This window comes from Rhinatrema bivittatum, chromosome 2 (assembly GCF_901001135.1).
Source record: "Rhinatrema bivittatum chromosome 2, aRhiBiv1.1, whole genome shotgun sequence".
Lineage (NCBI taxonomy): Eukaryota > Metazoa > Chordata > Amphibia > Gymnophiona > Rhinatrematidae > Rhinatrema > Rhinatrema bivittatum.
In genome coordinates this window covers 454,064,728-454,078,647 of record NC_042616.1, presented here as the reverse complement: position 1 = coordinate 454,078,647, position 13,920 = coordinate 454,064,728, and the positions used below count along the sequence as shown (strand labels likewise).

General features: G+C 42.5%; 1 protein-coding gene across 1 annotated transcript in view; it reads right to left on the bottom strand.

Moving 5' to 3' along the window:
• Window positions 1–13,920, bottom strand: part of TCF20 (transcription factor 20) — a 185,399-nt gene that overhangs the window by 30,355 nt on the left and 141,124 nt on the right. The window contains exon 5 of the mRNA XM_029587130.1: window positions 8,652–8,763. Within this exon, the coding sequence (XP_029442990.1) occupies window positions 8,652–8,763 (112 nt within the window). The remainder of the gene's footprint in view (window positions 1–8,651; window positions 8,764–13,920) is intronic.

Here is a 13,920-nt window from a genome sequence, read left to right as displayed (position 1 = left end):
GGAGTGGTTTTAGGCATTTAAGTATTAATAATTTGGAGGGTGAGAGAGAAGGAGGAGGAGGGAAGCAGCCTGTGTCATCAGCCGCTGGAACTTGGGAGGAAGGTTTTGCCCCGACGACCAGCTGAGCCGGTCTGTGACGCCGGAGGGCGAGGCAGGAGGCGGGACCGGAAGCAGCAATAACTGCTGCCGGCGTGCGCGCACACCATCAACGGGCTTTGCCGGGCTTTGCCGGATTCGCCAGAATTTGCCACCAGATCAAGTAAGACTTTGTTCTCCTAACTCCTTCTCACTCGGGGTCATCAGTTTTAAAAAAGAAAAGATCAAGCACCTTGAGAATACGTTAGATTTTTTTCTTGTAGTTTTCTTTGAATTATATTATGCCTCCAAAATGTAAGGGTAGGGTTAGGGTATTTCCTGCCCTCCCTTTTCACAACAAGAAATAACTAACTTTATGGTCTCACCTATACTGCAAAAGAAAGGCGCTGAAGATCCTGATGTACCAGGAGGTCAGGGAGGACTTCCTGAGTCGGCAGAGAAGGCTTCCTTAAGCCCTAACACCGGACTACCGCCAGTTCAGAGGGTGAGGGAAAGCTCTCCTGGTCAAACTGTGAATGAGAACGGAGATGCTGGCCTAATTGCGGGAAATTATCAATCCCGCAAAGAAAGTCCAGATGGGAAAAACGACAATTTGGCTAGCCCTCCAAGTTTAGAAGGGGAAGAAGGGAAATTGTCTCAGGCAAGCCCAGTGACTGGGGAAAGAGATCTCTTGCCTAGTAGCCAGTTACCAGTATGCCAACCCGTCCTCACTGGTAACTATGGACACCTTGTGGGATATGATGGCAGGCATGATGATAAACATAAAAACTTTGGAAGGGAAGATGGATATGTTACATGAGAAAAATCAGCAGGAATTTCATACAACTCAAAAACAAATTAAAGAATCCAATGACAGGATTAGATATCTTGAAAATCAGGAGAGGAAAGCCTTAGAATTCAATGCAGCAGTAGTAAAAGATAGGGAAGTGATGTCTAGAAGAATAGAAATGCTTGAAAATAATACCAAACGTTTCAACCTAAGATTTTTAAATTTTCCTAGAATAGTAGGGGAAGAACCCCTTATTACCTTGAAAACATTATGGTTGAAAACCTTGGTTTTCTTTGGAGCAACCTCAACTATTAACAATTGTTATTTCCTCCCCAAACCTAGGAATGAAAATGTAAGATCTGACATGTTTCAGGGAGATCTTTCCAATTTTTTGGAGGACTCCTCAGCAAATGTAATAAATTGGGGAACTATGTTAGTAACCTTCTATTCTATTGCTGACATTAATATAATAATGAAAAGATATTTTAATAAGTATCCACTATCTTTTTAGATAAACCGGTAAAAATTTTTCCTGATTTGGCATCCTCTACGCAATTACGGTGGAAAGCTTTTTCAGCATACTGCCTGGAAGTGACATCACTGGGATTTTTCATTTGTATTGCGTTTTCCTTGTAAATGTTAAGAAGACAAGAGGATATGTATATTTTTTATTCCCGACCAACTAAAAATTTTCCTGGATCACATGAGATTGCCTACCTCTTCCCCGGTATCCATTTGAATTAGAAAATAAGTATAGATTTGTGCTTGATGTTGTCAGATAAAATTTATTACCTTAGGAGTCTCCCAATATGTAGAAACTAAAAACCCTCCAAGTTGATTGATATGTTTTGGTAAGGTTATAGATATTATGTTTTGGATTGTAGTATTAAACTTATTTGAAGTTAGTTTCCAGAACCAAACCAAGCTATTTTGCATGCAATAATGTTGTTATTGTATCTTTTTGAAAATTGAGAAATAAAGAATTAAAAAAAAAAAAAAGTATTAATAATTTGTTAAAACCTTCTATTTTCAAAGATATGTGTTTTTTAAAATTCAATTCTGGATCTATCCATATACCAAAATCCTTCACTTTATCACCTAGTTTAATAATTGAATTGCTGATTTGCATAGTATTATATGGGTTGATTGAGGTTTTTCTTTCAAGCAGGATGCATTCTGTCTTATCCATGTTGAGACAGAGTCTCAAATAAGTTAGGAGTTGGTTAATAACATTGAGATACATGGCAGAGAGTTTGAATGCTTTTTCTAATGAGTCAGTGACCGGTATGATTAGTTGGATGTCATCGGCATACATGAAGTATGTAATGCCAAGACCAGAGAGCAGCTGGCATAACGGGAGGAGATATGTGTTAAAAAGTGTGGCTGATAAGGCCGAGCCTTGTGGGACTCCAGTTTACAGTGGTATTGTCTCTGATTTGGAGTTATTAGTATTTACTTGAAAAGATCTGTTGTGAAGAAATGAGGTGAACCAATTCAGTGTTGTGTCAGTGAGACCTATTTCAGCTAATCTGCATATTAGAGTTTTATGGATGCTACAGAGAGGGTTCTTCCATAAGCTCATCTGCATATCCTAAAGAATTGTGGACTGAGACTGCCAGGACCCCTTAAGGCAGATCAATGAACTGAAAGATGACCATCTTAGTCCTGGTCTCATCTTCCATCTGCAAATTAAAGGGACTGGCCTCTGCCATTCTCTGAACAAAACTTGTGAAGGAGAGGTCTCAGGAAAGGACTTCCTTATCTCTGACTCTTCTTCAGAGGTGTCATCTGATCAATAGCCATACCCTCACAAATATTCAGAGATAGAATCCCTGTATTTTGGTTTTTTTTGCAACACATTATTTTGATTTTAAATGTATTTTTCTATTATTTTTTATTTAAATTGTGTATGTTTATAAGTTCACCACCTAGGCCTTTTTAGTGTTAGGCAGTCTATAAATGCATTAAATGTAGTCTGCCCGGTGCTACCCGATTTTCAGCCAAGATCTCAAAAACTGAGGGGGAGAACTTGGTTTTTTTAGTCTGGACTCAGATACAAAAGCATCCCACCCAGAAGGGCTGGAGATCAACAGGGTGGCAGGTATCAACCCCAATCCTTCTCTGGGATTTGGTATTAGTACCAGCATCAGTGCTAGTGTCTGGCAGTCAAAGAAACTCTAGCAGAGGCTCCAGGATGGTCTTTCTGTCCAACTCCTCCTCTAAAACAGCCTATGCCAACACTGACTTGGTGGCAGGCATGGCGACCACATCCTCCTCAGAACTGAAAAGGTGCATCAAGGGCTGATACCAGAACCCCATGTAGAGGCTGTCACGAGTATTGGGACTTCTGAAAGGATGAGCTTTTTCCAAGGAATCGCTTCAGGAAGTTCTTGACAGCCACCAGACCATCCCTGCTCCCGGCATCACACACTGACAGAGACCAATGCAGATATTTCTTCGGCTTCCCTTAAGGCCCAGCATCAGAACTCAATGATGCCAGTGTCAAGGAGAAGGAACCCTCTAGTCATCTTTGATCGGGAAGAAACAAATGATGGCCTGCCTCTATGTTCCCTATAAACATTCTGCTTTGAGGAACAGACTGCTTCCCCGATGCAGTTTCCTCTACTGGTACAGCTCCAAGGTTCCTTAATGTCAATGCCAGTAGACCAGACTTCCAATGTTTGCTTCTCCAAGAGATCCAAACAAGAGTGGCATAATTCTGGGGTTATGATCACACAAAGTCCCATGACATTATATGATGCCTTCAAGCACAGGACACCTTTATGATGGGGATTTGTGAGACATGACCCTGGTGCATCAGGAGGGAATCATCGTAACACTACCACCCAGGAAAAAGATCTAGGCATCATAGTGGATAATACTTTGAAATAGTCAGCTCAGTGTGCTGCAGCAGTCAAAAAAGCAAACAGAATGTTAGGAATTATTAAGAAGGGAATGGTTAATAAAACAGAAAATGTCATAAAGCCTCTGTATAGCTCATGGTGAGCACGCACCTTGAATACTGTATACAATTTTGGTCGCATCTCAAAAAAATATAGTTGCAATGGAGAAGGTACAAAGAAGGGCAATCAAAATGATGAAGGGTAATGGAACAGCTCCCCTATGAGGAAAGGCATAAGAGGTTAAGGCTGTTCAGCTTGGAGAAGAGATGGCTGAGGGAGGATATGATAGAGGTCTTTAAAATCATGAGAAGTCTTGAACGAGTAGATGTGAATCGATTTACACTTTCGGATAATAGAAGGACTAGAGGGCACTCCATGAAGTTAGCAAGTAGCACATTTAAGACTAATCTGAGAAAATTCTTTTTCACTCAACACACAATTAAGCTCTGGAATTTGTTGCCAGAGGATGTGGTTAGTGCAGTTAGTGTAGCTGGGTTTAAAAAAGGTTTGGAGAAGTTCTTGGAGAAGTCCATTAACTATTAATCAAGTTGACTTAGGGAATGGCCTCTGCTATTACTGGCATCAGTAGCATGGGATCTTCTTGGTGTTTGGGTACTTGCCAGGTTCTTGTGACCTGTTTGGCCTCTGTTGGAAACAGGATGCTGGGCTTGATGGACCCTTGGTCTGTTCTTATGTACTGGACATGCTCAACTGAAAAATAAGGGAAGCAAAACCAAACAATGGCAGTGGCAATCCAACAGGATGCCAACCCGGCACAGAGACTAGAATGGAAACTCAAAAATGCACAAAAGTCCTACAATTCCATTTAAAAACAATGCAGATTTATTTAAGCATTTATAAACCACCTACTGCAAAGCTCTAGGCAATATACAAAGAGAAACATTCATAAGATTAGAAAAAAAGCTGTAACTGAAGCCTAAAGCAAGGAAGTGAGCCACAAATCACAACCAGAGACTCCATGGAAGAAGAGAAACTGAGGGGCCCCTGCGTGGTATATTGGCATGCATGGGCATGTTCAATGAGGCACAGTCAAAATTCTAGAAAATTTGAAGTCACATTTCCAAGCTGGGCTACATAGGATGTCATCACCCATATGTCCTACTTGCCCTTAGAGAAAAATACAAATAGAACTGGATACAGTAGCAATCTCAGAGTCCCTGCTCTGATGACCCTCTATTTCCGAGGCATGAAATCATTGTGCTAGTATTCTCAGTTGTCTATCACAAGTAGTTTCTAACTTCATTTATTACCTTAGGACTTGTCCCTGGGCTGCACAATTTATTAATAAGGCTCTTGTATGTAACTGTCAGTGAATTAAAGGGCTCACTGAAATCTAAGTCCACCAAATCCAGTATTCTCTCCTAATCCAATTTCCCAGTCACAAGCGTCAAAGAAATTGGTCAGATTTGTTTGACAAGAATTCCTTCTGGAAAAGCCATGCTGTCTCAAATCCTGTAGTCTTCTGGATTTATATTACTCCATTATCCTTTCTTTTAGCAGCAACCGCATTAACTTTTGAGGTAAATTTAAGTTGCCTATAGTTACCAGCTTCTTCCCTACTGTGTACACCAATCTCCAAGCCTCTGGAACCTTCCCCTTCCCCCATCTCCACAGAATGGCTCAGCAGAAATGTTAGTGGAATTGCCTGCCAGCACCTCCATAAGCTCCTTTAGTATCTGATTTGCCTTGTCCCCTTTTTATTTTTGTTAGGTCACACACAAACTTTCCTAAACCATTTACAGAAAATGGTCTTCCACTTTTGCGTTTATATTCCTGATACTGATCTGCAGTCTCTAACCTTACTGTACTGAAGTGTTCAGCTTCTTTTCCCCACCTCCCTCCACATATTCCTTATTCATCTCACAATCTAACACCTGTATTTTTTGCCTTCTAATATATTTAAAAAGGAATGCTCACTTTGTTTTCCTGTTTTAGGTATTTTCTTCCATTTGCACTTTGCTTTCTTCTTTTCCTCTTTCCTTTTCCAGTCATTCTCCTTGTGAGATCCCTTCTGTCTTCTGAACACTAACCATTTTGCCTTTTTCAGTCACCTCTTCAAAACTATACTGGTCTCTCTTCTTTTATTTACTTCCCTAACAAAGATTTGTTGCCCTCTTAACAGCTCCTTTTAATTTTGCTCATTTTCCTTCGACTCCACTGAGATACTACCAACCCTGCCAGTGCTTCCTTAAGGTACTTCATTTTTAAGAGACAAGGACAATCACCTCTGTAATAACCCCTCTGCCTTTGCTCTTACATTAAACCAGGGGTAGCCAACCTGTGGCTCAGAAGCCGCATGTGTCTCATGTGCTTTCCCATGGCAAGTAAACACCACTGCACAGGACAGGTGTTGCAACAGGGCGAACAACAGAACTGGTTCTTCTCTGCTTGGTTAACTCCCTACTCCAGCTACCCCATCCCTGGCATTGAATGCTGTGAAAAGGAGGTGAATGCTACCTCCTTCCTGTCTTCCTGAAGTAAGCAAAGGAAACTGGGCTGTCTGGCACCTTATTCCTCCCCTGTATCGATGTTGATATTTGATTTGCAGCAGGTATGAGGGAAAAAGGGCTAGGATGGGGGAAATAGAGGGCGTGAGAGAGGGCTGGCATAACAACCATGTGAGTTATGGGGGAAATAGCGTAGGGGGAGTGGAGAGGGCACAAAAGAGCTAAGAATGAGGGTAGTTGGGATTGGAAAAAAACAGGGAGAAAAGCAGTAGAGGGGTACAAGAAAGTCAGAAATGGGGCTGTGATGGGACAGAGTTGATGAGGTGTGGGTGAAAGGCAGCCAGAGGTAATGAAGGGGGGGGGGAGAGAACAGGTAGTGAAGGGATAGAACCAGAGATGTTAAGGGGGAAAGAGGGGCCAGAATGAAAGAGGTGTGATGAGGTCTGAGGGGTCAGAGAGAGACCCGGAATTGGTGACAGATTTGAGAGACAAACACACAGAGGCGATTGGGGAAGGGGATGTGTGAGAGCCAGAAGGGGCAATAGAGAGTATTATTAGAGAGAACAAGAGAGGGTATTGAGGAGAAGGAAACAGGGCATTAGGGTCAGGAACAGAGAATGTGGGTGGGGAGGGAGAGAGAGGAAAGAGCAAGAGATATACAGGCAGACAAGAAAGTGAGTGGTGGCTTAGGAATTCTGGTGCTGAATAGAGAGTAGGGAAGGCGAGTGTGTAGGAGGGCAGGAAGGAGATGGGAAGTGGGGACAAGGGAGTAATTGGGGATCAGAGGATGGGGGATAGGGTGCAAAGTAGCACAGAGTGGAGTGAAAGGCATTCTGCTACAGCCATTGAGCCTCCATCATTATTCTTTGCATGGCGAGGAGGATGTTTTCCTGGAGTTGCTGAAAGACAGACAGGGGAAGAGTGGAAAGACTGCGAGACAGACTGATGGGGACAGTAGAAAGAGACCCAGAAGGTGGAAGGATTGTGAGACACTGGTTAAGACAGGTTGAGGGAAGTGAGACTGGTAGAGGACAGAGTATAAGATTGGTGGGGAACAAGGTGGGGGAACTGAAAGAAAGACTGGTGGTAGGATTGAGAGATATTGGTTGATACATGTAGAGGGATTGAGAGAGACTTGTGGGGTCAGGATGGGGACTGAGAGATACTGGTAAGGAGGATTAAGAGACTTACTTTAGAATTGGAGAGACTTGTTGATACAGGTGAAGGGATTAAGAAAGACTGGTGGGCATATGGTGGGGGTTGACTGAGAAGCTGGTGGAAAAAGGACCACGGAGGGAGACTGGTCAGAACACGTTGAGATGATTGAGAATGAAAGATATTGGTGGGGACAGGCTGGGGGTATTTACTGGTGGAGCGGAAGGGGAGTACTCACTGGAAATAGCTCCCCCCTCACCCTCTGTGATCTTTAAAAATGTAAGGCTCTTTGGCACTGTGTATTCTATTTTCTTGGCTCTTGGTGCATGAAAGGTTGGCTATCCTTGCATTAAACCATACTGTTCAATAATTACTGGATCCTTAGTGATTGCCTATTACATTAAAAATCATTTCCCCCATTTACCAAGTTCATCACTTTCCCCTCAAATGCAAGTTCAGCCATTACTTGCTTGAGGAGCATCCCCAGAAACTTCCTGCTTCTAATGGTTGCCCAATTGGGATGAACATCTTCAGGAGCTTCTCCCTCCTTTACTGAAACTTATGCATGTTTTCTACTAAACCTTTATCCATTTTTTCTCCTTGTACTGGTGGTCTATAGATCATGATGTGCAAAGGTGGTGGGAGACTAGATCACCAATCATCCAATGTAAAGGAGGAATGGTCAAGGTTGAAATGTTCAGTTATGGAAGTTCAAGTAAAGGTTTTATTGAATCTCAAGAATTTATCACAAAGTAACATTTCAGAGTCCACTTGCACAGTCTATAGAACACACTAATGTAAATGGAAGTTTCAATTCTCCTCTAAGAATCACAGTGTTGTCTTCTGTTCCCTCTGCCCTCGGAAATTTTAAATGTTCTTTTATGTGAAGTACCAGTAACCCCATTCCCTTTTCCAGTTACACTGCCTCTCTTGCCCACCTCTCTCCCCTAGAACACAAATCCTAGAATGGCCATATTCCACTCATGGGAGTTGCTGAACCATGCTTCTGACATAATAGCCATGACAACCTCCAGGTCTCATAATTTATTGTCCAGGGTAATAGTGCAAGGGGTGTGTTTGTTACTTATCTTAAAATAGATATAAGCTGCAACTGCGATGTCAAGTAAGGATATCAAACAAAGAGCACCATTGATGGCACTATGCTTTTGATAAACCATGTTATCTAATGAGAAGATAAAGCCACTATGAACTTCTATGAATTCAAAATTGGAGCACACTTTAAAAAAACAAAACAAATACCTGAACAACTGTCCTTACCTGCTTCCATGGCACAGGGGTAATGGTATCGGAAAGAGCAACCCTTGTTATAGCAGCCAAGGGTGGCTCCAGACTCCTGGCAGTGGGAACATTTCTGAAAGAGGACAAGAAAAAAAACCAACATTATTAAATGTAGTCTAGTCACACTGCCATTACCTCCTATAAGAGAAAGTATATAAGTTTGGCAAGGGAATAGTCCTGTTTCATTCCTATCATTAGTTTGTTATATTATTCTTGCACTTTTTGGGTTCGTTTTATTTTGTATTACCTCTTTCCCAGCATTCAAGCTGGAACGCAGCCCACAGCCTGCTCGCAAAAAAGTGCTACAGTGGATCAATGGTTAGTGCCATTATCTCTTTTCAGCCAAAAAAATCTTTGCTTTGGATTTAAGCAAATATTCTTCTTGAATCAACTTCTGTGAGGTGTACACTATGCATTCTTCTCAGAGGAAAGGGGCCGATGGAATGAAGTGCACCCAGCCTAGTGCACAGCTTAACGAATGGTTTGTTGTGCGTTTTAGACGTTGAGACCATAACCCCCGAAACAATAAGGGGATCAGTGCATCCAAACTCACGCTTAGCTAATAGTGCTCATCACATGTAAATTCCACGTAGATGAGGCTATTAGCTATTACCCCGCGATGCAATAAATTACCACTTGCCCAATGTGTTCTTGTTAACGCGACAAATTTAATGCCAGCCTTGAAGCTGGTGTTAAGTCTTACTGCACCTTCAAGGGCTCACAAAAAGAAATTCCTGCTTTCTGTGATGCCCTCTACCTAGTATCGTAATGATACTAAGTCAGAGGAACCACAGAAAGCTATAGCATAACAAAATAAAAAGGGGAAAAAAATGAAGGGGGAAAAAAAATTCTGGGTGCATAATATACATTCACAATATTGCACAGTTATACTATGTCGGTCGCAGGATAAAACTGATGTTGAACTAGCGATTTCCTAACCCACACACAGCCACGTTTCCTGGGTGCCTGATGCCAAGGATGCATTAGGGAAGCACAATTTTTCCTAGTGCTTCCTTTTTAGCATGGCAGATCATTTACCTATTGTATCGGGCGCCCAAGAAAGGTGAATGTGCGCATGTTAAAAAAAACAAACAACGAGGGCACTTTTTTTACGTGCACTTTAATGCATCGTCCCAAAGTAATTTAGAAAAACTTTAGCCATACTTGCAGCTTTCACTGCCAAATGAAAAATTGGGAAATCCACACAATACAACTATTCTCCAAAGGATCCAGGGAGGCTACCACAAAGTGGCTGCAATGGAGAAATGCAGAAGCAATATACAACTTTTCACCTTTATTTTAGCTTCTAACAGTTAAAGCCAGGATGTTGACCAGCATTTTTTTCCTTCTCTTCCCAGAGGTCCCTACCATGCCTTCCTCTGGACAACATACCAGCAGTACCTTGCCAGCCCAAGGTGCAGCTTCCATGTTGCTCATTAGCTTGCAGGGGCTGCCATAGTATCAGCAGCATTATGGTTTTGACTAGAAAAGTTAAACACTGCTTCATCTTTTGGCTCTTCCAAATGGGGCAATAGTCTAACCCCCCCCCCCCCCCAAAAAAAAAAAACCTTGACCTTCCGGTTTCATCATGAACAATATTTCAGTTTTGATACTATATTACTGCGTTACCCTGTGAAGTTTACTTCTAGTGGACCATTAACCACAAAAAGAACATTACAGAAATGCACAATATCTAATACAATAATACAAAGAATTGTCTCTATAGCAATGCTATGTCCCAATCAACACCCACATCAGTACTTGGCAACCTGATAGTCCAAATTCTCTTAAGTTATCTTAGCTTTAAGCAAGCATTTGATTAAAAATGTTTAGTTTTCTGCTAGCCTGAGACAAAACCATATTATTAATCTTGAACTTAAGGATATGTATGTTATGTTTGTTTTGAGATTTTTTTTGTGTTTTATGATTGTAAAAGCTATAATCCAACAGGAATAGGAGAAGAAGATTGCACTCCAAAAAATCATCCACACAACATGAAGGAGATGCAAAATGAGTATGTAGTCCAAAATTGAATAAAGTTAATTCTCAAAATGTTTTTTATTTTCAATATAAAGCGGCTGCTCCAAAACTCAACATTGTTCATGCATATTGACTTCCATAGCGATGCCATACAATTCTGAATATTGAATAGCAGATTATCGAGGCTCATAAGGATACTATGACCAGACAAGATGAGATCATCTTCGGGGTGTCAGTATGGGACAACATGCAAAACAACTCTGAATAATATGGGTTTTAGTTTAAAATTAATATTGTAATATTACTCACTAAAACAAAAAATAATGGTTCCTGAATACTGCATACTAGTATGACTGGGAAAGGAATGTGCAGCACATTTTTAGGAAAGAATTTTTCAAGGAAATTGTAAACAAATGGATAAAGAGTTGCGTAATTCATAAGCTATTCTATCATTTCATACCAAACAGGACCAGTTTGCTTCAGTACCACTTGCTAGACGTAAGATCAGCAATCCTGAAACATTTTAGCTTGACATGCCTTTCCCCTGTCACTGGTCATACTGCCTTACAAAGTAGTCATTAAATATGAATGAAAATTTTTATGGCATCAACCCATCACCAGTTTTACAAAACTCACCATTTTCTTAGCAAAGATATCTAGGACAGGTTGGTGTAGTTTAAGATTAACAGAGAAGGGTTACTATAGTAACATACAGGCGGATACAGTAAGGAGCGGGTAGGGAGAGCTGCGTTAGTGCCGGGCGCACCCGTGGTTGCCGCACGCACAGTCCAGCTCACCTACCGCTCGATATTGTATGTAAATAGCTTGCAAATGCAAGCTGCGTCTAAGAAGCGTCCGTGAAGCGTTAGCCCGCGCAACTCATTTTACTGTATAGAGCGCTATACAGTATATCCTGGGTGCGCTGGCCTAACGCTTCACGAACACGCTGGTATCTGTCATTTCAAATGACATTTGAAATGACAGGTACCAGGAAGTGGATGGTTCTCCTACGCTCGGGATTGCCAGTCCTCTCTCCCTCCTCCCGAAGAAGCAAGCAACGAAAGCGGAAAAAGTGAAGGAAAAAAAAAAAGCGAAAAAGCGAAAAAAAAAAGTAGCAAGAGAGAGGGGAGAGAGGACGGGCAATCCTACGCTCGGGATTGCCAGTCCTCTCTCCCCTCCTCCCGAAGCAAGGCGCGAAAAGCAGCCTTGCTTTTCGGGAGGGGGGAGAGGACTGGCAGTGAAAAGCAACGAAGCGACTTACTTTTTTTGCAGCCCCCCTCCGGAGACTGACATCGGCGACGAGGACCGCGGCTCCCCTGCCTCCAGCTGACCGCGAAGATGGACGCATCGCACGGGCAAAAGCGGCCCCTGTGCGTGCAATTGGGCCGCTCAAGATGTGACGTCATGACGTTTGGCATCACGGCATGTGACGTCACATCTTGAGCGGCCCAATTGCACGCACAGGGTCGCTTTGCCCGTGCGATGCGTCCATCTTCGCGGCAGCTGGAGGCAGGGGAGCCGCGGTCCCTCGTCGCCGATGTCCGTCTCCGGAGGGGGGCTGCAAAAAAAGTAAGTCGCTTCGTTGCTTTACACTGCCAGTCCTCTCTCCCCTCCTCCCGAAAAGCAAGGCTGCTTTTGCGCCTTGCTTCGGGAGGAGGGGAGAGAGGACTGGCAATCCTGAGCGTAGGATTGCCCGTCCTCTCTCTCTTGCAACTTTTTTTTTCGCTTTTTTTTTTTTTTCGCTTTCGTTGCTCGGGAGGAGGGAGAGGACTGGGGCTGCCCCGGAGACCAGCACCATGGACGCGGCCAGGGCAGGTGAGCGGGGGCTGGGGGAAAGTTTGCCGCCTACCCTTACCCCTGCCTCTAACGCAGGGGTAAGGATAGGCGGTAAGTTAGCAGGTTAAACGCGTGGCAAAACGGCAGGGTAAAAAAGCGATAGTCGGGGCGCGCGTTACTGTATGGGAGGGAATAGCTAATTCGATCGTTTACATGTAGTATACATGCCGCGGGTGGAAGGGGTTACCCGGTGATTTAAGGACGCAGTAAGAGTAGGTTAAAGGGGATTGTGTATCGCAGGAAGGGCTAACGCGGCCGAAAAGTGGGTAGGAAGCGGGTTAGGAGCAGGGTAACCGCGGGCCGGTGCATTGATATATCCCTGTTTCCCATTTTAATGAATATTATCCTGGGTAGTTGTTCACACAACAGTATTCATTGAAAAGATTTACCCCGTATGCCTAGTATTATATGAGAAACATAGTACTTTCATACTAGTCTCTCTGTGTACTTATCTTTACATGTTATACCACTATTATGTACTTACTTGATTCTGAAAGATAACATATGTGATCATGTTATTATGAAGTAGGTCCTTTTTATAATGCAGGTATCTGTATAGCTCCATTATAGAGCTAATAGCTACCTAGTGAAAATTAGTTTTGATGTTATTTTTTGATTAACTAGTGAATGCTTGTGAGTATCATTCATATTAATTAGGAATCTAGAGGGACATACACCTATGCACTACACCTGATAAATACCAAGGTTAGGGGTTAGGTTACACTTTTAAGTTCCTTGTCATGGCACATCGAAGACTGATTGATGTGACACCTGTCCATTAAAGGTGTCCCATAGAGGGAAATGAAGAATAGGCTGAGAAACCAAGAATACCCAGACCTTGCTGTACTAGCCTGTCAGAGGTGAATGAACTTTGAGAGCTTTCTGACATGCTTCAGAGATTCGGGAAGATTTGCTGGCAACAACAGGAGAGGCATCAATGACAACATTTGCTTACAATGCAGAGAAACTGAGTCAGGATGCAAGCTTTTATCTTGCAGATGCACAGAAACCAATTTGAAAAGGAGATCTTGTGAGGTGATAGTTTTGAATGAATCCTGGTGCCAAGAAGTGGAATCCAAGTCTAGCTCTATTCAAAACCCAGACTAAGTTATTTACATAAACAAGAAGAACAAAAGAAGACAAGAAGAATACAGTGCATCAAAGCCAGCATGATACAGGAACTTGTTTACAGTGGGAGGAGAACAGGGTTAGAAGAATTCTTAGTTGAGGGAGGTCCTCACAAGCATTTCCTATACAGGATAGATTGTCATGACAACAGTATCATGTGTTTGTGGGCGGTTACACTTTCTGGAAGTTTCGGCAATACTGTGTTTTAATTATAAAGAAGGCTCTCTTCCTGTGTGGGAGGAGATGCAAGTTATTACAGATAGAGGGCAGTTATATTGCATCTCAC